We start from the raw sequence: 27,507 nt of genomic DNA on the forward strand, positions 1-27,507 counted from the left end.
ACATAAAGGTGAGGAACAGACATTAGGTCAAAAGCCCAGTCGATTCTCTGCATTCCAGATGAGACCTCAGTAAAGGTCGAAACTGGTCTAGATAGTGGCCCTTCCCATAATGCATAGCATTATACATATCTGTAAGGATGTGCTTTGCATTATCGGATACTAAGACAATTGATGTGAAGCAATTAGCCTCTATATACAAGTAGCCCAGTTGTGAAGTGACTTCACGTGCAAACTTTCTTTGCTTACACTTGGATAAAGGATGCAACCAAGAAAATAATTTCTTGGTATCTTTAATGAACTAAAATGTTTTATTCTATTATGATGTTACTACATATATATATAAAACCCAACCTGTTGCAATGTAGGTGCCATGAGACCACTGAAAATTCCCCATTATCATACTCCTGCTATGTACCCTCAAGGGATGTACACAATACTAGAATGGTATTATGTGACAAGCTGGCATTATTAGTAACTTCCTATCAAAATTTTCCTCCAAATTAATCTGTTATCTAGTAGGACTTCGAGCGTGAGATCTTATATACATTGGTCTCCTTGGGCACTTCCAAATTCATTAAACCACCTAGAACTTGGTGTTCCTCAGGTAGTCTTTTTTTCCTGGCATCAAACACCTGTTTTGCTCTTGAAGTGATCGTATTACCTGAGATTAGCTCAGCTCACATATTTCTGAATGCTACTAATGCCAAATTCCTTTCTAAATATCTTCATTTTTAATATGATTCTGCCATTGATGCTACCTGTTCACTCTCTTATTTTTTCTCAGAACTCTCATATCTATGGTTTCTAATCTTTATTTCTAAGTGAGATCCACAGGTTAAAACTGGTTTGAATAATGTCCTGATTATAGCTAGTTTAGTGTTTTGGCTAATTTCTCTCTTATTCCATATATCAAGGCTAATGTGAAAGTAATCCTTCCTTTCCCTCAGAAAATATAATTTATTTAACAATGGCTTATTTCACACTTCAGTAATTGCTGAGCAAGATGCTGTATATTGACTTCATCTAAGTCTTTAATGCAATGTTAAGCTCTTTACAAACAGCTGCTTATCATTTGCAAAATTGCATCCTGATGGTGAATTCTTCAGAAGGTAATAGAGGAAGTACTCCGACGGTGTCAGATCTCAGCTATGAGTAAGATCAGTCCTTAGCCGAATGTCAAAGATATCTCGTGCACAAACTGGCATTAGTCTGAGCACATGCAGTGACACTCTGTACCTGATCCAGAATCCAACAGCACAGTAATTCAAAAGCTACCATTTTAAATTACTGTGCTGCATTAATGTGACAGATTGCAGCAGTATTAACTGTGATGGAACTACAAACTACTACTTAGTGATGCATGATTGATGGAAATTCATATCCACCTGAAAAATGTGTGTGGAAGTAACTACACTATGGACATGACCACCATTGGATTCTGCATATAACCCAGATTCAGCTTTATTCCCCCTTTTTAGAGATAATATAGGTCTACTCCAAGCATTCAAAATTCAACCTTCTGAATTACACTAGGCAGTTGCTGTAGAACTTTATATGACTTTATATATGCTGTAGAACTTTATATCTCTATATATGAGAATTTCTGGTCAAACATCATCTACTCTAGCTGCATTTCCAACTTTCAGATTTTTTGATGGCTTTTTCAACCTCAAGCATTGATTTCATTCCTCTAGAATATTTATTACCATCATCATTGTGTCACTCTTTGTTTCATCAATTTTCATTTTTCAAAGTAATTATTTTAAACATCTAGAATGTCTTCAGTTTTCATGTCACATTTATGATTCCTTTGAGAGTAGGTTTTTTCAACAGCATCCAGAATATTCATATTCTGCTACCTTATTGATATTTATCTTCTATAATTTTACCAACTCAATGATTTTTGTTTAGCTTCTTTTACATATTACTTTGCTTTCTTAATTTTTCCTCTGTATTCTCTCAGAGTGCATACTGACTTGCTTGTTAGTGACTTTTGATACACCTGCTTCCTTTCCATGACTGCTTCTTTAACTTATTTAGTCCACCATGGAGTTCTGATTTTTCTACCCTTACAGACAACTTCACCAGCTTCATGTTTTCAATGTTTTTATCAGTCTGACAATGAGTCTCCAAGATATGATTCTTGCTTTCAAACTCTCATTTTTCCTTCAATAATATTTGTATATTTTAGTCTACAGTTCACATCTGGAAGATTCTTGGCTTTGATTCTTTTTAAAACTTCGGTGGATATTTTTCTTTTCAATATGAAATTCATTTTTATCCTTAAAAATAAATGATCACTTTCTATTCAAATTCCCTTTTCATTCATCTTTTCTCCATTTGAATTTGTGCACATTATGTTAGTGATGACTTGTCCAGAAGAGAATCCCAGCAGATACTTACCATTATTATTAGCTTTGCCCTTTTTTCCAAATTTCTCTCTGTATTTTCTTTTCTTAATATTGGGCTCATATAAGTGAGATTGGTTGATCAACCTATAGTACATCAGTATCACATATGGGTAGTGAGTTGGGAAAGGAGGAACTTGTTTATATTTGCATTAGAAGTATTGTCTTCCATAATACTGCTACTGCTGTATTTTTGAACAGTCTTCCACAATACAGCAGTAGCAGGGATGAAGGAGGAGGAAAAGAAACTTGTTCTGTTGGTTAAGGTGCACTGTGAAGGGATGTTGGGCAGCAGCTGCACGTGTTCCAATGAGCTTAGTACTAAGTGGGGAAATTATTGATGCTATTTCAGATGAACAATTCCCATGGAAATATTTATAGAATACACATATTACAGAAACCAAATGTCTGTGCAAAAGTGAGAGGAGTGAGTTGGTAAGAGATAGGTCATTAGTAAGTCTAATTGGTCTCCTCTGTATTGAGTCAGGCATTTTGAGGGAGCTTTTTTGCCCCCCCCCCATTCCATTTGTGGAGTTCACCTGTGATCAAGGGTGAACCTGAATTGTGTTGATCATCAATTAGTTCAAGCTTAGCTTCCAGTATTCGTATTTTGGAGGGAAAGGTTCATTCATAGTATTGAGGTTCTTTTCAAGGTTTTTGACTCATTTGACTAAGTTCAGGAGCTGTTTAACAAAAGGGAGGCACAGCAAACAGAAGAGCTGGTTGGGGTTGATAAATAGCTTGTTGCAACGATTCATCTATTTTAGTGCAGGAAGTGTATAGCCAGTGGTAACAGAACACGCACAATATACTCTTTTTTTTTTTTATTGGTGACATCAATTTTACAGCTGCAGCACTTTGTGGGTTTGTCGGTGATTAACGCGCTGCAGTGGAAAGAAATGAGATGCTCTTCCATCATTGGCTTTTGTTGCTACCATCTCTGCTTCATTGTATGGCTGATTTTTAACTGGAAAGATAACTGATTTGATACACTATAAGTACTTACAGGTTGTGCAGAAATAATCAGCTCCTTAGTATCTGCTGTGAAGATTTCCTTTGAATAATTAAATAAATGATAAACACTCACAATAACGATAAAATGTGGGAGCACAAGTTTAGAGTAGCTTATTCATAGATGCTGCTTGGTATCTGGTATCCATTTCTAACTCTGCTGTTTATAACTCCAACAAAGACTGACTTTGTTTTTATAAATGCTGCATATCCTAATGACTCGAAAAATACTTCCACTTCTTCCTTAGTAGAGCCTTCTTTGGGACCATAGGCACAAATAAGTCTTGTCTAATTTCCCATTTTAATGTTTGTGCCATCACTCAATCTGATATTGCCTGCTACTCGAGAAGAAAATTCAGCAGGTACTAAATATTTCATAAGTTGAATCCAGAAAAATCCTTATAAGGTGAACAATAATCACAAATATGTAGACTGATGTATATAAAAATATGTATATGATGTATATAAAAATATATATGTATTTTTTATACTTATTGATCTTTAAAAAATCTATATGCTCTTATAAATTTTTAAATGACATGAAATTTCAAACAGAATAATGTGGTCTCTTTAAAAAGTTGCATTCTGGATAATGGGTGGATAGCTATCAACAATAAAAAATACCACTGAACAGGAAGACTGCAGAGGAATTTCCCTGTGAGTGTTTCAGGAAAGACTTATGCAAGCATACTTGAGAAGTGGCTATGAAAAATTTGTGGAACAAAGAAGGATTCAAGAAAAAGAGAGATTGCTAGATCACTTTTATCTTATGACAAACAGTGAAGACATTTTGGGAAAATAAGAAGCTGTATTATGTAAATAAGAGGTTTAGTAAATTACGTTTGATAAAAAATTATATTCTTTTTTAAATCCTTTATTCAAATGTAAGTGAAGTATCTTCACAACAAGGATATTTGTATGCATGTATTGTGTGCGTGGACTTCCAAAAAGCATTTGATAATATTGACCAAAATATAATATGGGCTGTCTTGGAATCCTATGGTGTGGACAATAAATTGATCCACCTGCTGAAAGATATAAACAGCCAAGCACAAGCAAAAATCAGAATAGCAGGTGAGACTGGAGATTGGTCTGCCACAAGTCAAGGCACAAGACGAGGGGACCCAATATCACCAATCATCTTCATCACACATCTGGGAAGAACACCAGATAAGATTAAAGAAGGTGGAGGCATTTCAATAAATGGCATGAGAATAACTACTAATGCACTGCAGATGACATCGTCCTGATTGAAGAAGATGCAGCAAGGCTGGAACAGACATTGCACACACTATACACAGAAGGAAAAAGATATGGACTAAATGTCAACTTTGAAAAAACTAAAACAATGATATTCGGACAACAGGAGTTACTGAACAGAGTTAAGATAGACAGATTTCAACTGGAAAACGTAGAACACTTCACATATCTTGGATGTCACATGACGCATGACTTGGACCCCAAAAAAGAGATAAAAATTAGAATAGCCAGAGCAACAACTATTTTAAAAGACATGGACAAAATATGGAAGAGCCGAGCTATAAAGATGCAAACTAAACTGTGCATTGTAAAAACCTGTATCTTCAGATCTATGAATGTGAGGCCTGAGTGAATCTGAAAGGAGGATATTGGTATTTGAGAGGAAGTGCTATAGAAAGATCTTGAGAATAAGCTGGATACAGAAAGTGAACAATGAGGAAACCTACAGACGAATACAACCAAAAGAAAACCTGATCCAGAAAATAATCAAAAGGAAACTACGTCTATTTGGCCACATATGTAGAATAAATGATGAGAGAAAATTAAAAATTATGGAGACAACTACCATGTTTGAATAAAAACTTTAGTTTATTATAACTAAAATCACAACCATAAAATCATAACCATAATTTTCAAAAATGCATTCAGATCACCATGTAAGCTTAAAAGAAAAGAAATTTAAAAACGTTGCTGTCTGGAATGATTGAAGGAAAGAACAAAAGAGGAAGACCAAACAGAGAATGGGGCGATAACATCGTCAAATGCTGCAGAAACACTATACACAAACTGAGTCATCTTGCACAAAATAGAAAGCAATGGAAAAATCATATCAAGATGGCAGCAGACACCTACGGGCACTGGATCCATGGTTGTTGATGATGATGATTGTGTGTGTAGAAACTGTTGGCCTCACATCAATTGCCTCAGTATCCATCATCATCATCAAATTCCTGCCATGCACCCACAAGGGGTGTACAGGATATGATAGTACTACATGAAAAATTTATATCATTACTAACTTACTATCTACAATTTTCCTCCAAATCAGTCTGTTACTTGCCAAGACTCCAACATCATCAGATCTTATATTTCTATCGATTAAGGCACTTTCTACCGTATCAATCCACCTATATCTTGGTCTTCCTCTGGGTCATTTAACTGCCAACTTGGCAGAGAACACTTGTTTTGCTAATCTTTCCTCTCTCCCATTCTGTTTAAGTGACCATACCACCTGAGATTAGCTCTGCTAACGCATTCCTGGATGCGAACAATGTCAAGTTCTTTCCTAATATTCTCGTTTTTTAATATGATAATGCCATTGATGCCATCTGTTCACGCCTCTAATCTTTCTCAGGACTCTCATATCTGCAGTCTTTGGTCAAGTGTTTTACTTCTGACCCAGCTCTCAGATTCATAAGTTAAAACTGGTTTGAACACTGTCTTGTATATACAGCTAATTTAGTGTTCCGACTAATTTCTCTCTTATTCCATATGAATTTATTCAATTGACTTCCTACCATACCAGCTTTGTTGATTCTGTTGTCTATTTCCATATTTAATTTACCATCATCATTATTCAATTTAGTCAGGGAATCTTGCAGACGTGTAGCGGATTTATTTAGAAGTATAACATCATCTGCATAAAGCAAAGAGCTGACATTAACATCTCCAATTCTGATATCAGGTTTAATACCACTTTCCTTCTTAATGTGATCCATATAGATAATGAATAACAGAGGGGATAATGTACATCCTTGTCTCACACCAGATTTAACATTAAAATATCTTCCTGTACTTCCTTCAATTCTAACTGCTGACTTACAACTTAAATAAAGACCAAGTATTGCTTGATAGAATGCCCCATTGACATCATATAACTGTAGCATCTAGAATAACTTCTCTCTTGGCACCTTGTCATATGCCTTTTCCAGATCGACAAAACTTAAATACAGATCTTTGTTATATTCCCATGCTTTCTCGACTATTTGTCATAAAGTGAAGATCTGATCCTGACAGCCTCTATTTGGCCTGAATCCAGCTTGTTCTTCACCAACTTTTCTTCCACAATTCTTCTCAACCGTTTCTCAAGTATACTTGCATAAATATCACCAGGAACACTCAGTAGGGAAATACCTCTGTAATTCTCACATTCAGTTTAATTTCTCCTTTTTATATATGGGTACTATTAGAGCTCTACTCCAATCATCGGGAATTTGTCCCTCTGTCCAGACCTTATGAACTATGCTGTGCAGCCACTGTAAGACTTTTATACCACCATACTTCAGCATTTCTGGTAGAATATCATCTACTCCTACTGCCTTTCCACATTTCAAGCCTTTGATGGCTTTTTTTACTTCACGTATGGATATGAAATCCTGACTGTATGCCTGTTGAGTGTTTTTTACCACTGTGCTATCACTGCTTGTTTCATTTAGCAATTTTTCGAAGTAATTACTCCACACTTCAAGGATATCTTTTTCTATCAATTTCATCACTTTATCATCTCTAATTCCTTTCAGCGCTCTTTCCTCCATTTTTAAGCTTCTTCAACAACTTCCAGAATATTTTGCCACCTTCTTGATATTTATTTTCTATGTTCTTGCCAAAGTCCTCCCATGACTTTTTTTTTAGCTAGTTTTACACACTGTATAGATTTCTTACATTTGTCTCTGTATTCTTTAAAAGCACAAGCTGACTTATTTGCCAGGAACTTTTGACATGCTTTCTTCTTTTCCTTCACTGCCTCTTTAACCTTCTGTGTCCACCACGGAGTTCTGATTTTTCTATCCTTGCAGACAACCTCACCACATTCCTCTCTGGCTGAATCAATCGGGGTTGTCTTCAAGGCTTGCCACTGAATCTCCAAGATTTTGTTCCAGTTCTCAAACTCTTTCATTTTTTCTTCAATAATGTTTGTGTATTTTAGTCTACAGTTCACAATTGAGAGCTGCTCAACTTTTATTCGCTTTAAAACTTTCTTACATGTTATTCTTTTCAATATGAAATTCAATTTTATCCTGCTCAAGACTCAATAATAGTGATCACTTCAAATTTCAAATCCCCTGTACACTCTGGTGTCCTGCACCAGGGAGAAAATATCACTATAAATAATAACATAGTCAATGAGACTTTTCTTTTTCCTTGCCTCTTCTCTCCATGTGAATTTGTGCACATTTTTATGTTGGAACATGGTGTTAGTAATAACCAGTCCATGCCTGAGCAGAAATCCAACAGGTAGTTGCCATTATTATTAGCTTTGCTCTTTTCTCCAAATTTTCCCAAAATATTTTTGTATGTCTGACAATCATTTCCTACTCTGCTATTTAGATCCCCAACAAGGACCAACATTTTCCTTTTTCATTGTGTCAGTTGCTTTCTCTAAAGCCTGAAAGAATTCCTACACTTCTACCTTAGTAGAACCTTCTGTGGGACCATAGGCAAATAAGTCTCATTGTCCAGTTCCCCATTCTGATATTTGCCCACTTCACTCTACTTGAGATTGCCTGCTATTCAAGAAGATTAGCCTCGTATTTTGTGTTGAATACTATGGCCACTCCTTCTTTTCCTTGATTGTCATTTCCTGAATATAACATTTTGTATTTATTGCTCAGAAAGATCTCACCAGTTTTTGTCTTTTTTGTTTCAGTCACCCCTATTATATCGATCTGGTACTTATCTAATTCCTCAGCTAGCTCCATTTCTTTGCAATTCAGGCTTCTTATGTTGATAGTACCAATCTTTAACTGTGATGATGTTGAGTTGGGGTGTGTTTTCAGATTTGTTCCAGTAGCTGACGTTTCGCTGATCAAAGTGAGTATTAGCTAATCTGCAGTTTACTCTCATTATAGCAAATCTGTGGGAATCACAGGAATAGTTTTTCATAATAAGCATAGCACTGTAACTAAGATATAGTTGAAATTTTTTTTTAGTAATTTGCTATAGCAAGAGTTGAATGTGATTTTATTAAAATTAGATTATTATTTCTTTTATAAAACTGATACTGAATTTTGCTTTCAAGTAGTATAAACTGCCTTCACAGTAATAAATATATTTACCAGGCTGTCCTAACATGCTACTGAACCTAGCATCTGCACTAATTGTTGGATACAGCTCTACCCACAAGGACATTGAAGTCAATTTCCCTAATTCGTGAAGTTCATTTAGAAGTTGCTATAAGTAAAAATACAAAGAAGTATATTAAAATATGTCTATAAATATAATCTAATATGAACTAATTTTACACACAAACTTTAAATCTTTTTATTTCTCTTATCAAATTTAAAAAAAAATAAGTATTTATGTAAAAATAGAATTTATGGTTAAAAGATTATCATAAAAAAGCTCATAAAAATAAGAAACATTTAATTTCTTAGAATAAAGAAGATTCTTTTTTCAGATTAAACAAACTAAACTAAACTACCAGTATCTTTAAAATGAAATGATATTGTAATACTATAAAGGACGTTTTACTATAAAATGACAACTGAGTTAAAATGCTTACTAACAGAGAAAGAGAGAGACTATTCTTCTTATCAATGCCTTACTGACCTATAAGGCTGCATTTTTGAGATACAAACATTCTGACATAAAAATTACAAAAATTTTGAAAGCTAAACAAGTGGTTAACAACTTAATTCAAACCTATTACATCAATTTCAGGAACTGACAGTTACCTTTTTCAATGCAAACCTGCATCAGTTGCAAATTGTGGTTATGTATATGGTTAGATTCAACGGATGCAATATTTGCGCTAAGGCGATTGATGGAGAAATATAGAGAAATGCAAGTGGATCTGCACATAATGTTTATAGACCTGGAAAAGGCATACGACAGAGTGGCCAGGCAGGAGGTATGGAGATGTATGAGGAAGAAGGGGATGTCGGAGAAGTACGTGAGGTTGGTGAAGGAGATGTATGAGGGAACAGAAACTCAGGTCAGGTCTAGTGTCAGCATGACAGAAGGTTTCCCTATTGTCGTAGGGCTACACCAAGGGTCAGCTCTGAGCCCCTACCTCTTTGACCTGGTCATGGATGTACTAGTGGAGGATGTCAAGAAGGAGGCACCATGGAGCATGCTGTTTGCCGATGACATTGCGAATCATCCCGAGAGAAGCTTGAAAATACCCTGGAAGAGTGGAGAAAGGCATTGGAGGAGAGCGGCATGAGAATTAACCAGGTGAAGACTGAATATATGTCAATGGGGAGTGACGAGGATATCGTCATACGACTCCAGGGTGAAAGGCTAATTTCAGGGAAGAAATTCAAGTACCTTGGGTCTGTTGTCGAGAGGAATGGTGACCTGGATGAGGAAATACAGCACCGAATAACATGCGGTTGGATGAATTGGAGGAAGATGAGAGCGGTCCTGTGTGACAAGAGAGTGAGTTGTAAGAGGAAAGGAAAGCTCTATAAGATGGTGGTGAGGCCGGCGATGCTCCATGGTGCGGAGACGTGGCCTATAACCAAGGCACAGGAGAGGAAGATGGAGGTAGCAGAGATGCGGATGTTGAGATGGATGAGTGGTGTGACAAAGAAGGACAGGATAAGGAATGACTACATCAGAGGGACGGTTAAGGTGGGACCAATTGGCAAGAAGATACAAGAAAGTAGGCTGAGGTGGTTTGGACATGTTAAGAAGAAGGGTGAGGAGTATGTTGGAGTAAACGAGTGGAGTATGTGGAGTTGGAGGGAAGGAAGGAAAGAGGCAGGCCCAAGCTCAGGTGGAGGGATAAGATGACAGAGGATCTTAGGGAGAAAGGATGGAGTCCGTCCGAAGGATGCTCTGGACTGGAGAACTTGGAAGAGGAAGGTTAAAGATTGGTGCGCCGACCCCGTTTAACATGGGATAAGGCAGAGTGGAAGAAGAAGAAGAAGATATGGTTAGATTCTAAATGATTATTATTGGTATCTAAATGATCTCCTCTTCCATGCAGGATGTTTCACCTGACATATTTAAATAACTGTCATGGCTAATACACATTAAAAAAATTATATAGAATTTATTCAAAAACTCTAATACATTTCATCCAATATTACATGGAGATCATCAGTGATAGTCTGTTAATCACATGCAAAGATTAATCAAAAATTTTCTGACTCATCTTTTGAATTTTTGTTTATATAATTTTGCCTATATAATTTGTTACATGTGTTAGCCATGAAAGTTATTTATATATGTCTAGTGCACATGTTCCATTATAGCTATTACCTTCACTTGGCAATTAGTACAGATTGTTTAAAAATTATTCTTACATGTTAACGTCTAACAATATTTGTTCATCAAGGACAAACAGTTTTCATGAAACTGGAATCAAGTAAAATTTAAGAAAATGATATGGTGAAGAAACTAATAAAACTGAAATTAATGAATGGCACAAAATGTTTAAGGATGTCTTCCAAAGTAAAAAAAAAAAAAAATTAAAAAATAAAGCACTTCAGATCACATTTTAAGATGCATATTTTAAGAGAATATGCAACAAAACAGACTTCAAAAATGAAACAGCAGTGACTGTCTAATTGATTGCTCTCTCTCTCTCTCTCTCTCTCTTTCAAAAATCATCAGATTGTAACCCTCCACCCACCATATAAAATGTGACATAGGACCTGCACATTTTTTTTTTTATTTCTGTAATTGAAAAAAAAAAACAGGATATTCAGTGAAAATCACTGGCAGTGTTGAATGATATCTTTAAATGGAGGTCTAATGCTATTTTCTGAAATGGATGGACCTGCAAATTTGTGACATCAAAAAAGTACAAAGGAATACTTTGAAGGAGATCATGCTGAATGTTTCCTACCACAAAAGAAAGAATGTTCATGGATTCTCAAAGTTCTTTTGTTGTATTTTGTATAAACGATCAGTAAATTAAATTTTAAATAAAGACAGACACAAAAACAGATCACGTACAATAAATGCTTCCCTATTTTTTCTCTGCTGTCTCCGAGTACGTTTCCTTTGTCGCTCTTTTTCCTCTTCCTCCTCTTGCTCTAACTGCCTGATATGCTGTTCAAAAACTATCAAAGCATCTTCTTTATCCATACCTAAGTTAATGAGAATATCCATAAAAGGCATGATTTATAAATGAAATCAACAATGATGATCTAACATTAAAATATTACTTATCATTTCATCAGACTGCCAAAACCATAGTGTCATATATGTAGTTATTTTAAATATGTCATCAAATCTTCAAATATATCTCATCTTCTGCGCCTTTGTAAAAACTATAGTTATCTCGTTTAAACCTTTCTTCTTAACCTTTACTATACTTCTAACCACAAATAATATAAAGCTCACATGTGCAAAACTTACAGAACAAAGAAATCGCCTCAAGCCAGAGCCAATCTCTTTGTCTGACCCACTGGTGTTTATTCTCAACTGAATTTGGAAAATTTATTTAGTTTCTAGCTGCACTACCAAATTCGTGGGTGGGAGTTGAATCTCCCTCCGAAAAATAACACACAGTATACCACATGGAACTTTTCTCTCTTAATTCTAAGTAAATCTAGCAACTTAAATTTTCTGTTATGCAGTTGTGACAATATCTACCTTAAGGCTCACAGATTCGAATTAATGAGTAGTGCACTGGAAATAAAAATCAGGCAAGTCGTTTAAAAAAGAAAACAATTTATTTAACATCAATGAAATGTACAATCGGTCAATTTTAAGTACTAAGTAAATTAGCTTCTATGCTTCAAATCATAACTAATGACTACGTTTGCAATTTAGTTCATCATAATCAATTCTAGTAAGACCGAGCGTCTATAATTTTCTCTCGTTAAACTTGGTAATACTCGGATCAATTTTTACATAACATTCTGCAGGTTTAGGCAATAGCTATAACATTAAATACTCTATGTTTCATCTTAAATTTTAGCCAGACCTTCTCTCACATATAACAAAATACTTCAAATATCAGCATAAGGCCTAAAGTCCTCAAGTATCACTATAAAACAAGTCCCTTAATTAAATCACCGTCCCAATCTTCTTATTTCTAGCTAAACAAAGGAAAGATCTTACTTTGAACAGATGTCTGATCTTTTCTGAATGATCCCTGAAATCACTTCCTTCTATTACCTTCCGACCTTAAGCAATGAACACGGGCACTTTCTCTGAGATTTTTAAGATCTCCTCTTACTTTTTGAGCATCAGGAACTTGGCAGCATTGAACTCCGGTATCTACTTTCTTCTAGAAACAATTTGAATTAGTTGTTTTGCACTTCTGGCATCTAATGGCTGGAGCGCAGGTCCTGTTGCAATTGCGAATCATCTTCTACGATGATTAGCAAAACTCCGTCGCCGTAACATACATCTTATCCTGGTAACTGCTCGACCCTCGCTGACCTCGTCACCTACTCGAGCCCATAACTTTATGTGACCTCGTAACTTCTCGCTGACCAAGGAACCACTAAAAAGCCCCCTTATCACCATAGCAAATCCCCTCATCTCTCTCTCTGATGACCTTGGGTTCTGCTACGTATTAATCTCCTGGGCATTACGTTGTTCTGCACCCGCCACCTTTTTTTCGGTTGTTGCATTAAGGTGGAAAAACCCCTTGCAATGTTGACCTTCGAGATTGCAGTTGCCCCAGGTCATTAGTATCTTATTAGTACCTTAATCCATCTAGAATTACTGGTGACTAAGAGGTTTCTTTAGGCAATTTATCTTACACTTATATTCCTTTGCTCTTTTTACAAAAACCTTTTGAGGTGACAACATTCAGTAATATACAAAAAATATTATTTCCAAATTAAAAAATATGAAAATTTCTCTATTAACCCACAAGTATTTTTAGTGAATTTTGTTTACCAGTAAAATCGGTATATAAGGTATTTTCATATAAAAATCCTTCTATAGGCAATCAATAGGCACAGAAATGTTTCGTAAGGATAAATAATTAATAATTAACAGTTATTTTTAACAATGAAAAGCATGTGATGCAGCAAAGCATGGCAAGAATCCTAATTCTCCATTTTTGGAAAGTCAAAAAAACTCTCTAGAAATTGGAAGTTGGTGTTTAGGAGAAGGAGGAAGAGGTGGTCATTTTAGTCTATTTCCATAAACCAAATTTGTCATACAAAAAAAAAAAAAACCTTTTAGAGGTATTAAAACAAAAGTACCTCTAAAAACTGATAATGAAATGCACAAAATTACAAAACATTTTTATATTATTATAACATTGCATTAAAAGATCTTGAAATTTCACTATGTTATTATTAGTAGCATACAGGTTCCTCCTAGAAATGAAAGACAGAGATAGGGTGCCCTTCCAAGTATACGATGCCTAAATAGCTATCAATATCATTAAAAGCATTTGCCAAAAATGCACTCAACATCCTCTCAGAGTCCATTTCATGCAATCACTACATGCCATATAAAGAACAAGGACCTCACATGCTTCTTAAAGACAACCTCATTCAGTTACTAGGAAAGATCCTGAACTCCACTGGTTGGTCACTCTTTCTCTTAGACTTAGCACCTCCACACATTACCCTATTCTTTCATTATCATACAAATCCTAATTAGCCACTCCAGCCACACCTTAATTACCACTCCAGAGATATCTGATGGTCAATAACTAGCTGCTTCTGTTCTAACTCGATTCTTGTATAACAGAATTATTTTGCTCTCCTCCCACTCATCAGGAACACTGAATAACCAAGTCAAAGGCACGGCTAATTCTTTTGCTCTTTCCTTCAGCACTTTTGCTGATATCCAATACCACTACTATGTTTGAATTAGACTCTTGCAATAACATTAATACCTCCAACTTATCCATCTCTATTCTTTCAACTAGTTCCATTTCAGCATCTAATGGATCTGCTTAGGGCTGTTCTGTTACAGCATATCTCATTTAATAATTTGTCAAAGTAATTACTCCAGACATTCAGAATATCCTTCAGTTGATGCCACATCACCTTAAACTTGGATTTCTTATTAGGCATTCCTTCTTTTATTCTTAGACTTGTTCAACAGTTTCTAGAATGTTTCGTTGACTATATGATATCTATCTTCACAAAGTCTTCTCACAGGTACTTTTATCCATAACTTAGCATTCATACATTTTTCATTGTAGTCTGCATAGAGCACATGCTCAAGTGCCAAGAACATTCAATATGGTTTCTTCTTTTCCAACTTCTAGAGGAAACTATGAAGTTCCAATTTTCTTATTTTTACAGATCACCATGTTTCAACTGATCAATGTCTTGCTACTGGAGTTTCTAAAGTTTGTAACAAAGTTTCTTATTTTTAAACCATTTCACTTTTTTTATACAAATAACATTTGCACATTTGTCTATAGTTTACCTCTGAAAGCTGCTCAACTTAAAAAAAGTGAAGATTTCTTTTTTCAATTTGGTACTCATTTTACCCTGCTCAAAATCAAAATGGTGATCACTCCTTATTTCAAAGCCCTGTTCTACTCCTGCATCCTACAGGATACAGGATTATATTACTATAAATAATTAGATCTTGTTTCTTAAGAGTTTTCTCCATGTGAATTTATGCACATGGTGATTGCAATGACTAGGCCATGTCTTGAACAGAAATCCAGCTAGCACTTACCACTGTTATTAGCTTTACTCTTTCGTCCAAATTTTCTCAGATCATTTCTATTTATCTGGAATTTGTTTCCTTTTATTTTATGACAGCTGCCATACCTGGTAACTCAATTCTGCTACAATTTTATTTGTGATTATGTTTCTTGCTCTGGGAACAGTGTCACAATTAAATCTTCCTTCTCCTGATCCCTCTTGCAAGAATGGTGGTACATCTATTATTCAGAAATGCCTTCATTGATTTTGTTTCTTTAGTTTTTTACCATTAATACCAAAGGGACAAAAACAGGTGATATTATTCTAAATTACAACTGGAAGATGCTATATTTGGGAAACAATGATGATAGAAAGGAAGAAGTAGCAATAATAGTATTCAAATGAAACATGTCATCATGAAAGGTAGGCAGTTTCAAGTGAAGTGAAATCAAACTTGAAAGTGGGAAATTGAATAGTGATGTGTGCCTATGGCCCCACATTAGATTCTACTAAAGAAGTGGAAGAATTTTTCAAGTAATTAGAGAAGAAAGCTGACAAAAACATGAAATGGTTAGTCTTTATTATTAAAATACTCTGGATTAAGGATAAAATGTTGAAAGTTTTTTCATTTGGTTATAACAGAAATTAAAGATGCCAAGAAATTATATTTTTGATTTAATCCTTTATCCGAGTATAAGCAAACTATGTTTGCACATGAAGTATCTTCACAACTAGGCAACTTGTATATAGAGGCCAATGACTTCACATCAGTTGCCTTAGAATCCCATAATGCAAAGCACACACACACTTTCAAATGTGTACAATGCTATGCATTATGGGAAGAGCCACCACCCAGATCAGTTTTGATTTTAATTGATATCTCATCAATGGTCCTTTTGGAGATCTAGACAAAAGAGCAGAAAGCTGAAGACCAAACATATAGAAATGTTTTGAGAAAATTTGACCAAAAGAAAAAAAAACTAATAATAATAATGGTAAGTGCTTGCTGCAATTCTGTTCAGGAATGAACTCTTCATTACCAATATCATGTTCCAACATAAAGATTTCCACAAATTTACGAAGAGAAAAAAAAGACAAAAAAAAAAAAGAAGAAGAAGAAGAGAAAACTCATCGACTATATTACTGCTGATAGCAATACCATCATGCTAGTTCAAGATGTGAGTAAACAGAGCATTTGAAATAGAAGGAGGTTACCAATCAGTATGAAAAATGAACTTCATATTGAAAATTCTTTCTTTTAAGATTACACGGTGGTCAGCATTCATAGTGAAGAATTTATGGAGACACAGCACACGTGTTAGAAAAATTACTTCATTTAACATTAAGAAAGTAACATTCGACATTTCAACCTCTGTATTGAGGTTGTCATCATCAAGAAAACCTACATCTGTACAGGATACAAGCTACATGACATTACACTACACAAAAGTAAGATATTAAATGTTTGTTAATCATTTACCCTAACCTGATGTCCGGTGGGAAAAAAAATTATTATAATAAAATAGAATAAAAATATAAAAATCTTCTTCCTCCTCCTCCTCCAAACATGGATTTTAGGCCAGGTGGCTTGTTCCGGTCTCATGCCATCTCTTTCTTGGCCTTCAAATTCTTCTTTTTCCACTTATTTTAATTTGTATAACGTTTTTGGTAGTCTGCTGTCGTCCATTCAATTTAAATATTCTTTCCATTTTTGTTTATACTGTCTTATGCAGTAATTAATTGATTTTATGTTCAGAAATTGTAAAATTTCTTCATTTGTTTTATGGTCCCACTTGGTATATCCAGCCGGTTTTTCTGAGAAATTTAATTTCTGTCTGCTGTTTGAATTTGTTTTTCATCTTTCTTTCCTTTTTATGGTCATGTTTCGCTTCTGTATAGTAGAGTTGGTTGTTTTGATAAGACATTATATAATCTGATTCTAGGGTGTTTTTATACTAAGGATGGCTTAAATATATTACTTATTATGCCATTTACTTTGACAAAGTTTGATAATTTAGTATCTGTCTTTTTCTTCTTTGTATGATAAATCACATCCCAAGTTTTGAAAGTATTTACTTGTTCTAATATTTTATTATCTATCACTATTTTACTTCTTATTGGATTTTCTCCTTTGAATGCCATTATTTTTGTTTTTTCTTTAGATATTGTCATATTATATTGTTTTGAGATATCATTTAATGATTTCAATGATCTTTTGTAAATCATTTTCTGACATAGCTAACACCATTTGATCAGATGCAAATAGTAGTGTATCTATTCTTCATTTGTGGGATTATTTGTATACCAAATGGGTTATTCTATTTCCAGATTGTTATAATTTTATTTATATATATATATATATATATATAGTGAAAAGCAGAAGTGAGAGAGGGTACATCCTTGTCATACTCCTCTTAATAGATCTTTCCATTCTGAGATGTGTCTAGTTTAACTGCTATTTTATTTGCTGTATATATTTCTTGAATGGATTGTAAAAGTTGGTTTGGTATATTTAAATTGGTTAATATTTTAAACAAATTTTGTCTATTAATTTTGTCAAAGGCTTTTTCATAATCAATAAAGGCAGATACTGTATCAATAATAATGACAGATACTGCACACCCACAGATGCAAGACCCTTTGACTCTTCTGCGCACGCCAGAAGGAGAATCCATTCCGATAAAAGGGTAATCAATCCGTATTGTGGGATGAGTTTACTATTATTACACGTGGGAAAATTAACTTCTCTTTTATGAATATTGTAGTATATAAAGTGGTAACTATTTTGCTTGTATAACAGCTCGAAAATTTTACGTATAAAGCATGTGATTTCGCATGTTGGCGACCAATTCATACATCACCTTATTTCTTTCTCCCTTTCAACATGAATTGACTCTTCTTGGCACCAAGCCAACTGAGGTTCTCATATCTGTGGTCAGACAGTGCCTGCTGGATTTCTGTTCAGGACATGGACTAGTCATTACTAATACCATTTTCCAACATAAAAATGTGTACAAGTTCGCATGGAATGAAGATGCAAGAAATAAGAAAAATCTCATTGACTATGTTATAGTTGATAGTGATGTTTTCCCGCTGCTTCAGGACACAAGAGTATACAAAAGATTTCAAATCCTTTGTATATATCTAAACACATCGTGTCTGGTAGAGGGTTAGGTGAGTTTATAAGAAACAATTTTTTTTCTTGCTCGTGAATTTATCTGTAGTGATATTTATAAAATTATATTATGTATATTCTGTTAAAAGTTATTTTCTAATATGTTGATTCTTTAACCAGACTTTTATCATATTCAAAATACTACTGTTAGTGTAGTATTCTTCTTCCCTGGAAGAAGCAACTTTCCTGCAACTGTCAAGAGATAGAAATAGATGGAGAAACATTGTTGCCAAGGGCATGAGTCCTCAGGCATGAGGAGATCGATGATGCACACACATTCACATCCTTTAGTTGGAAAAAACTTCAGTTCAAACCTCATTATGACACAAATACCTTTATTAAAATAGGCCAGTTTTTTTTTTTAAATTAAAAGCAAGATAGTCTCATATGGAGGTTGCAGAGTTTTTTCTTTCTTACAAAATCGGCAGACCAGCTCATAAACAAACTGTTGACTGGCAGGGCTATGGGAATAAGGATTAGGAAATAAAAGCTTGAGGAGCCCATGACAGTCTGAATCTACATTTCTAGCATGAGATAATAATGGAAATAGTGCACTGTTATAGAATTCATCATAATCATCAAATTCCTGACATGTGCCCTCAATGGGTGTAGGATATGATAGCACCACATGAAAAATTTACATCATTGCTAACTTCCTATCTACAATTTTCCTCCAAATCAATCTATCAAGACTCCAACATTATCAAATCTTATATTTCTGTCTTCTAAGGCAATTTTTACCATATCAATCCACCTATATCTTGGTCTTTTCCTGCCAACCTGGCAGAGAATACTTGTTTTGCTAATCTTTCCTCTCCTATTCTGTTTAAGTGACCATACCACCTGAGATTAGCTATGCTAACACACTCCTGGAAGCTAACAATGTCAAGTTCTTTCCTAATATCTTCGTTTTTAATACGACATTGCCATTGATGCGATCGGTTTATGCCCCTAAATCTTTCTCTTGATATCTCTCATATCTGTGGTCTCTAGTCTTTGGTCAAGTATTTTTTTTCTAACCCAGTACTCACATCCATAAGTTAAAATTGGCTTGAATACTGTCTTGTATACAGCTAATTTAGTGTTCTGGCTAATTTCTCTCTTATTCTATATAAATTTATTCAATTAAATTCCTACCATACCGGCTCTGTTGATTCTGTTGTCTATTTCCATATTTAATTTACTGTCTTCACTAAAAAGTGTGCCTAAGTGCAGAAAGGTTTTGTTTGTTCTATAGGTTCTCCATTCACATATGCAGTTGACATTTTCATTGTCTTTCTCTTGTACTGCTGATTTTCATACCATATTTACTATGGTATGAAAATACCATAATAAATATTATGGTATTTTATTCAATACAGTTATTCACAACAGTTATTCAATTTAGTCAGGGAATCTTGCAGACTTGTACTGGATTAATTTAAAAGTATAACATCATCTGCATAAAGTAAAGAACTGAGATTAAAATCTCCAATTTTAATATCAGGTTTAATACTTTCCTTCATAATGCACATCCTTGTCATTCACCAGATTAACATTAAGCCACCTTCCTGTACTTCCTTCAATTCTAGCTGCCGACTTACAGCTCAAATAAAGACTAAGTATTGCTTGATATAATACCCGAATGACACATATAACTGCAGCGTTTTTCTCTAATAATTTTTTCTTGATAGTTTTTCTCTTGGCACTGTCATATACCTTTTGCAGGTTTAAATACATTTAAAAACTTAAATACAGCTCTTTGTTATATTCCCACAATTTCTTGTGAAGTGAAAAATCTGATTCTGACAGTCTCTATATGGCCTGAATCTAGCTTGTTCTTCACCATGCTTCCCTTCCACAATCCTTCTCAACCATTTCTCAAGTATACTTGCATAAATCATACCAGGAACATTCAGTTTTATTTCCCTTTTTTGTATATGAGAGCAATCATCTGGAATTCATCTCTCTCTCTCTCTCTCTCTCTCTCTCTCTCTCCAGGCCTTCTGAACTATGCAGTCAGCTACTGCAAGACTTATATAAGGGGGACTGGAAAGTATTCAATTATTTTTAATAGGTCATTTTTAGCCAATTGTTTTTTCTTAAATAACAACACAAATTATTAAATTTGATTTTTATTTAAATATTAGCATTACTTTTCTATTTAAAAAATCTATTTTTTTTTTTAATTTTAGATTATTTTTTTTAATATGGCGGACTTTAAAGTTTAAGAGCACCATTTACGTCATCGTATGCTGCTTTTGTTTCACCAAGGAAAGAATGCTACCGAGGCTACCAAAGTCATTTGCTCAACTTATGGAGATGTATTGAAGGTTAACAAATGTCAGTGATTAGTTTAGGAGATTTGCAGAAAACAAATTCTGATCTCTCTGATCGTCCTCGATCTGGAAGACCTTTTACTCTAGATGACGATGCTCTTAAGACTCTCATTGAATCAGATCCAAAACAAACCATACGAGAATTAGCAGAGAAACTTAATTCATCATGGTCAACTGTTCAAGAGCACTTACATAAGAGTGGCAAGGTTCTTAAACAGGGTGTACGAGTACCGCATAAACTGTCAGAAAACAATAAAGCACAGAGACGGGCGATATGCAATTCATTGTTGACCAGACAACAAAATGACCCCCTTTTGGAACGAGTTGTAACTGGTGACGAAAAATGGGTGCTGTATGAGAATAATAAATGCAAAAAACAGTGACTTTCTTCAAAATCAAACTCCAATTCCAACACCTAAAGATGGACTTCATCCACAAAAGGTTCTGTTGGAATTATTCTCTATTTTTCTACAGTGGTTTTAAAACTTTTGTTATGCGTCCACTAAGGCCTTGCACATAAGGGATAGGAAAATGCGTTATTTCTTCTGTATTTGAAGAGGAAGATATATACAGAAGAAATAACGCATATTCCTATCCCTTATGTGCAAGGCATTAGTGGACGCATAGCAAAAGTTTTAAAACCACTAAATATTTTTGTTGCCTTTCGACCAATCAGAAAAATCTCCACTTTTTTCATTTCTCCAAAGGACAAGCTTCCACATCTCAGTTATCCAGGTGTCTACTCTATCCAGATTCCTTGCTCTTGTGGGTTGTCTTATTTCAGACAAACAGGAAGATCTGCTTTTATTTGGACAGAAGAACACCAGTCTTATATTCAATACCTTGAACAGTCTAGTGTTGATGGCTTGCAGAGCATGCATCAACACTAGACATAGAGTTCAGTGGAACAAGACAAGAGTCCTTCACAAAAGTCGGTTCCTCATGGAACAGATTTATAAAGATTCATGTGAAACTTTACTTCACTCTCCTAATTTAAATCCTAATTCAGATCCGATGGTCTACGTCTATCCCCTTTGTGGGAGATAGAAAAGATTAGCTGATTTAAAAAGTACTAACTTTTTTAATTGTATATCTACTCTATAATATAAAATGATAAGCCTTTTTTTTTGTAACGTTTTTGTGTCAAGATTTTTGTCAAGTTATTTGAAACTCAGGGGCTACTCTGAGTCTCGAGTCTTAAAAATTCGAGTCATCAGGATTCAAGGAGAACCGGCCTACCAGTCCGGAACTTGTGTGTATGGGGGAGACACTGTAGGTGCGGGGGAAAGAGCCCCCCTAGTATATATATATATATATATATATAATTTTATTCATTTTTTTTTTTTTAAATAAGTTAGGAAATTTATTGACCTTTTTTAGTTATCTTACATTAGCTACTTAGGTGGTGCCTTTTGGAATTGTCAGTTATTGCTTAATTAGCTTTTTACATGTGCTGAAAATGCCTGTGATACTCAGGCGAAAATTCTACTAATAAATAATATTTTATGCGAGTTAATTCCATTATTATAATTTTAATTAATATGTCTACTCACGGTATTTCCTTACTGAAACATCTTAACCATCCATGGTACTAGTGTACTATAGGTTGACTAACTTCTCATGAATAGATCCCCCCCCCCCCCCCCCCCCAACAAAAAAAAAATTCATCCAGGTATGTAGTACTTGTAAATAAATTTATACGTTGGTAAGACATAACTGTCAGATTTTAAGGAAAGACAATGTATACTATAATATTAAATATTAATTAATATTCTAGTATAATTAAGCAGATTAATTAATTAAAGTTTTTAATTAATATTCTAGTATTCCTTGTCATTCCCTAAAATCTGACAGTTAAGTAGTATGTAGTTCAGATTCAAGCTTGAACTAATAGATAAACTACTCTCTTTGAACATTGCAATCTCTATTTCCAACCAAAGAAAGCGAACTTATGCAGAATAACATCTCAATCCTGCAAAGAACTTGGCTGCCATTTGAACTTTAAGAAATTATAAAAAAAGAGGATAAAAGAACTGCATTACAGAGATAATTTAGAACAAAATGTCAGACTAGACACTGATAAACCAGACTAGGTAAAGTGTTTGTGACTCTTTCATATATAAAGCACATGACGAATAAGTTGGAATATGTTTTAAACAATAATAGAATAAAGTGACCTTCAGGCCTATAAAAAAGTTTCTTCCATTTGCTAATTCTTAATTTTATATAGACTATAAACCAATCAAACAATTTAACAAGGAGGAAATGAATTTTGAGAGACAATATGTTAAACTTGTACAATGAGCTACATATGTGGGATGCATATTACTTGTTTTCGGACATTAACTGTCAAAAAATTTTGCTATCTAACATATTTTTAGAGATATTTATAAGAAATATTAGAGATTTATAAGAAATATTTTTTGCTGTTTCATTTGGTTGATATTAAGTTTGTTATATTTAGTTTTTGCTTAAGAAGAAACTACAGCTCAGGCTTGTTTGTTTACACTTGAATAAAGGATTAAACCAATAACATAATTTCTTGGTATCTTTAATGTATAGTATAACCAAGAGAAAAAACTTTCAACAAATAAATGTTTTATGAAAAAAAAACATATCAAGGATAACAGCTATAGTAGTTTGAGGCGATCCCCCCCCCCTCCCTTCCATCCAGCTGATGCTTCTGTTTTATGTGGTGACACACACACAAAAGTTTTCATTGTAAACCTATAATACATTTTTACTGTGGGTGAGCTAAGATTTTCTTTTTTTTTATATATATATTTTTATTTATTTCTTTACATAGTCTGGAAACGCTGCTCTAGAGAATCAACATGAAACTTATTCAAACTACTTCAGGTCTTCAAGTAAGTAGGACAGCTGGTTACACCAGGCGATGAAATTCATCTCCCACTTAAAGACAATCGCAAACATACATGCCCATGGCAGGATGCAAACCCACAGCCTGCTGATTAGAGAGTGGATATGCTAACCACTCAGCCAACCAGGCTTATATCTTCAATAAATCTTCTTAAAATCTTAAAGATTCTTTAAGACATTTGGTATGAATATCAGAAGGAAAACAGAAAGCATTTGCTGCATTTTTAACAATCAAATTATACAAAAGTAAAATCTTTTAGCAAAATTAGTTATGGAAGAGAGTTAGATGAATAAATTAACATGGAACAAGGAAGTTAGCCAAATCATTGAACAACTAGAAGTATACAGGAGGGTGTGATCAAACCAGATTATCAAAGACTAGAGGCTAAATATACGAGTTTTTGAAGAAAAAGTAGTGAACAAATGCCATTAATGGAAGAAGAACCAATATTAAAAAAAAAAAAAGATATCAGAAAAGAATATGAACTTGTCTTCAGTAATGTGTATGTAAAGCTAACATACGGTCATATGTGGTAAACTATATAAAATGGGATATTGGCAAAACAGGTGTCTGAAGTAAAATTTTGTACAGAAAGAAGACAAAGGAGGACCAAGATAAAGATGAACTAGTGTAATTAGAACAGTGTGCAATAGAAGATTTACATATAAGAGCTGTTCAAATCAGAGACCTGTCAAATAGTAGATCAATTTGGAAAATTGTTGTCAGAAACTAGTAATAAAATGTTTTCTGGTCTGTATTCCTTCATGATACATGCACTGATACTTAAGATTAATTCATGTAAGAAAAAATGTGTATGTGTATTACTCCCATACACCTATAGCAAAGTCAGGAGCAGAGTACTCTTGTAGATATTTTTCTTAAACTGCTGGAGTTTGCAGTCCTTTGGAAATGATTCATGGGAATGTTTCCATAAGGAAATACCATGAGTAGGCATATTTAAATAAATTATAATACCAGAATAAACTCACGTAAAATATTATTTTATTATAATTTTTGCTAAGTATCAAAGGCATCTTCAGTACAAAGCTAATTGAACAATAACTGAAATTCCAAAAAGCATCACCACCTAAGTAGCTAATGTAAGATAACTAAAAATGGTCATTAAATTTCCTAACTTATTAAAAATATAAAATAAAATAAATAAATAATTAAATTATATATATATATATATATATATATATATATACAATTTAAAAAAAAGTTAGGAAAGATTAGCTGATTTAAAAAGTACTATCTTCCACAAAGGGAATAGACATAGACCAGCAGATCTGTTTAAGTTAGGAGAGTGAAGTAAAGTTTCACATGTTTCTTTATAAAGACGTTCCATGAGGAACCAACTTTTGTGAAGGACTCTTGTCTTGTTCCAATGTACTCTCTGTCTCCATTGAGACAGAGCGAAAAAGAGAGAGAGCTAGTCTTGACTGTTGAGCTGAGCATTATCAAAAATAAGTGGAGAAGATCTGAGTAATCCCCCCCCCCTCCCCCAAGAAAACAAGTAAAGCCATGTTTTGGAAGCCTGAAGTTAACTCGAGGCTTCCAAAACTGCAAGGATAATAAAGTGGAGATCAATGTCCAGGGCACTTATTGGAGATGATCTTGAAGCTTGAGATGTTTGTACACTGCAAGACTTGTCATATGAGTAGAATGAGTGCTATCATCAGCAAAACTATAAATAGGATTTGCAGTTGGATAACAGGTTGTTTATATAAATCAGGTACAAGATGGATGAAATGACAGAATCCTGATGGATACCTGCAACAGGAAAATCTACAAGATTATCGATCAGAGAAAAAAACTGGCAATCCAATTACGTAAGAACAAAGGCAGTCCATATGATGGTAATTTGCTGAGAAGCCTTTGATGGCAGACTCGATCAAAAGCCTTAAGCATATCAAGTGCAACAGCACAGGGTTTTGCCAAAACCTTTCCATGGAATGACTCTAGAGGTGCATGATGTAGGCCAGAAGATCTCCATGGATCTAGATTGGCAAAATCCATAATAGGGTCAGTAATTAGATGGCAGTTCTCCAAATTGAGGAATAGGCCAATAGCTTGGTGGTACACATTTATCTTATTTTATTATTTTATTTATTTTGGGGTGGGGAGAGGAGGACATGCTCTATATAAGGAGGACTTGTTTCCATGCTGTAGGATGGATGCCAGCTGAGCAGATGATAAAGAACAGGTCTAATGCAGGAACACAACTCTTGAACACAATTGGTGGGATTCCATCAGAACCAGCTACCTTTGTAGTACCAAAGGTTTTCAGAATTCGTCTGATGTTTTTCTGGCAGAAGGCTACAGCCGACACAAGACTGACATGCAAGGATAAAGAAGTCATTCTGCCTCTTCCCAAGCCTTCATATGACCACACCTGGGTTCGGAGGAGATAAAGAAGCTGTAGTTGAAGTTGTAACAAAGAAGAGTTACAAAGATAATATTGGGATTATGGAATGTATATATGAGGACAGATTGAGAGTATGTGGATTGTAAATAATGGTAAGCAGGAGAAATAGGATTGATATGACAGAGGTCTATAAACTTCTGAAAGGATGTTCTAGGATACTGACTGAAAAAATTTATCATATAGAAGGTGAAGAGAGAACATAAGTGCATCTGTGGAGTTTATGGTTACAGAAGGAAGGGCTAAATGTTTCTCTCTCAGAGCAGTGAGTGAGTAGAAAAGCTTGCCTGTTGAAGTAGTGTGTGTGTGTGTGTGTGTGTATATCTGGTTGAATGACTTTAAAAGAAGATATGACAGCTGATATGGATGAGGTATGGCCTCCTTCAATAGTCCTTGACTTTCCAGAGGTATCGAATACAAAGTAATCACACTATATAATAATAATGTGTGGGGAAGACTTGTCCACATTAACTGAAAATAGTTAATGCATTAACAATTTGAAAATTGTTAATGCAGACTTGCTGAATTCCAAAATAAATAAATAATGATAGGAAAAAAAACAGGATTTTTAAATTTTTCCAATAATAATAAAAAATAAATTGATCTTTTATATAAAATATAAAGTTTTTGAATAATCAAGATTTTACTATACTCTTATAATTATATACACATTTCTGCTATTTATTTTTTCCCAATAAGCAGTGCAGGACTTTCTTTTTTGACCTGACTTTTGAAGCTCTAATAAGATCCAAAGATATGGTTGGCTAGTAAAGCCTTTTAAAATGTTAAAACAAAGGGCAAGATGTCTTCTTTTATTTCAACCTGATTATGTCTCAAGTGATCAAAATCCTTCTCAACTAATATACTTAAGAAGCATCTTTCAAATAAAAATATATTGTAACCACATTTCAAAAAAGATATTACATACCAAGTAGTTCTGGATCAGCATTAAATGTAGGATTATCTGTTATCATTCTCTGGACTTCTTTCCAAGTAGTACGATATGTTACATTAGTCATCGAATCCAATACGTCACTTAGAACCTGCATATTTCTTTTTCGAAGTGCTTTACTTTCTTCCTGTTAAAGGTATTATTACATGTTTAAGTTAAAACAAGAAATGCTATACTGATATGATTAATACTAATAATATTTCTTAGCTTTCCTAATTTTTTTTTTTTAACCACAAAAATATTTATAACTCTCACTTTAATAATGAAAAGTACCATGTTATAGTAAAACTTCAGTTCAATATAAACCAAAGTAATCACACTATGTTTCAACCTTCATAACAAGTTCATCATCTGGAGTATAGACGTATGTGTATATATATATATATATACACACACACATACATGCACACACAAAGAAACAAACTATGTTACAATCGACATGATATGCTAAAGACAGTAACTTGGTCAAGCATTAAAATGACAGGCCTGACCTCGAGTGGAAAAAAAAAAAAAAATTACGGCATAAAAGCTGGTTACAAGAAATA

General features: G+C 34.2%; 1 protein-coding gene across 5 annotated transcripts in view; it reads right to left on the reverse strand.

Moving 5' to 3' along the window:
* The window catches only part of Prp40 (pre-mRNA processing factor 40), a 406,566-nt gene that overhangs the window by 221,095 nt on the left and 157,964 nt on the right, over positions 1–27,507 (reverse strand). For all 5 annotated transcript variants that reach the window (XR_016548451.1, XM_090394274.1, XM_090394270.1 and 2 more), the window contains exons 13-15: positions 26,939–27,089; positions 11,586–11,719; positions 8,735–8,849 (exon numbers count right to left, since the gene is read on the reverse strand). Coding sequence is in view for 4 of the 5 variants with exons in the window: in XM_090394274.1 (XP_090250400.1) it covers positions 8,735–8,849; positions 11,586–11,719; positions 26,939–27,089 (400 nt within the window). In the remaining variant the exon portion in view is untranslated. The remainder of the gene's footprint in view (positions 1–8,734; positions 8,850–11,585; positions 11,720–26,938; positions 27,090–27,507) is intronic.

Source organism: Typopeltis vanoorti, chromosome 6 (assembly GCF_054136105.1).
Source record: "Typopeltis vanoorti isolate ZY-2024b chromosome 6, IOZ_Tvanoo_1.0, whole genome shotgun sequence".
Taxonomy (NCBI): domain Eukaryota; kingdom Metazoa; phylum Arthropoda; class Arachnida; order Uropygi; family Thelyphonidae; genus Typopeltis; species Typopeltis vanoorti.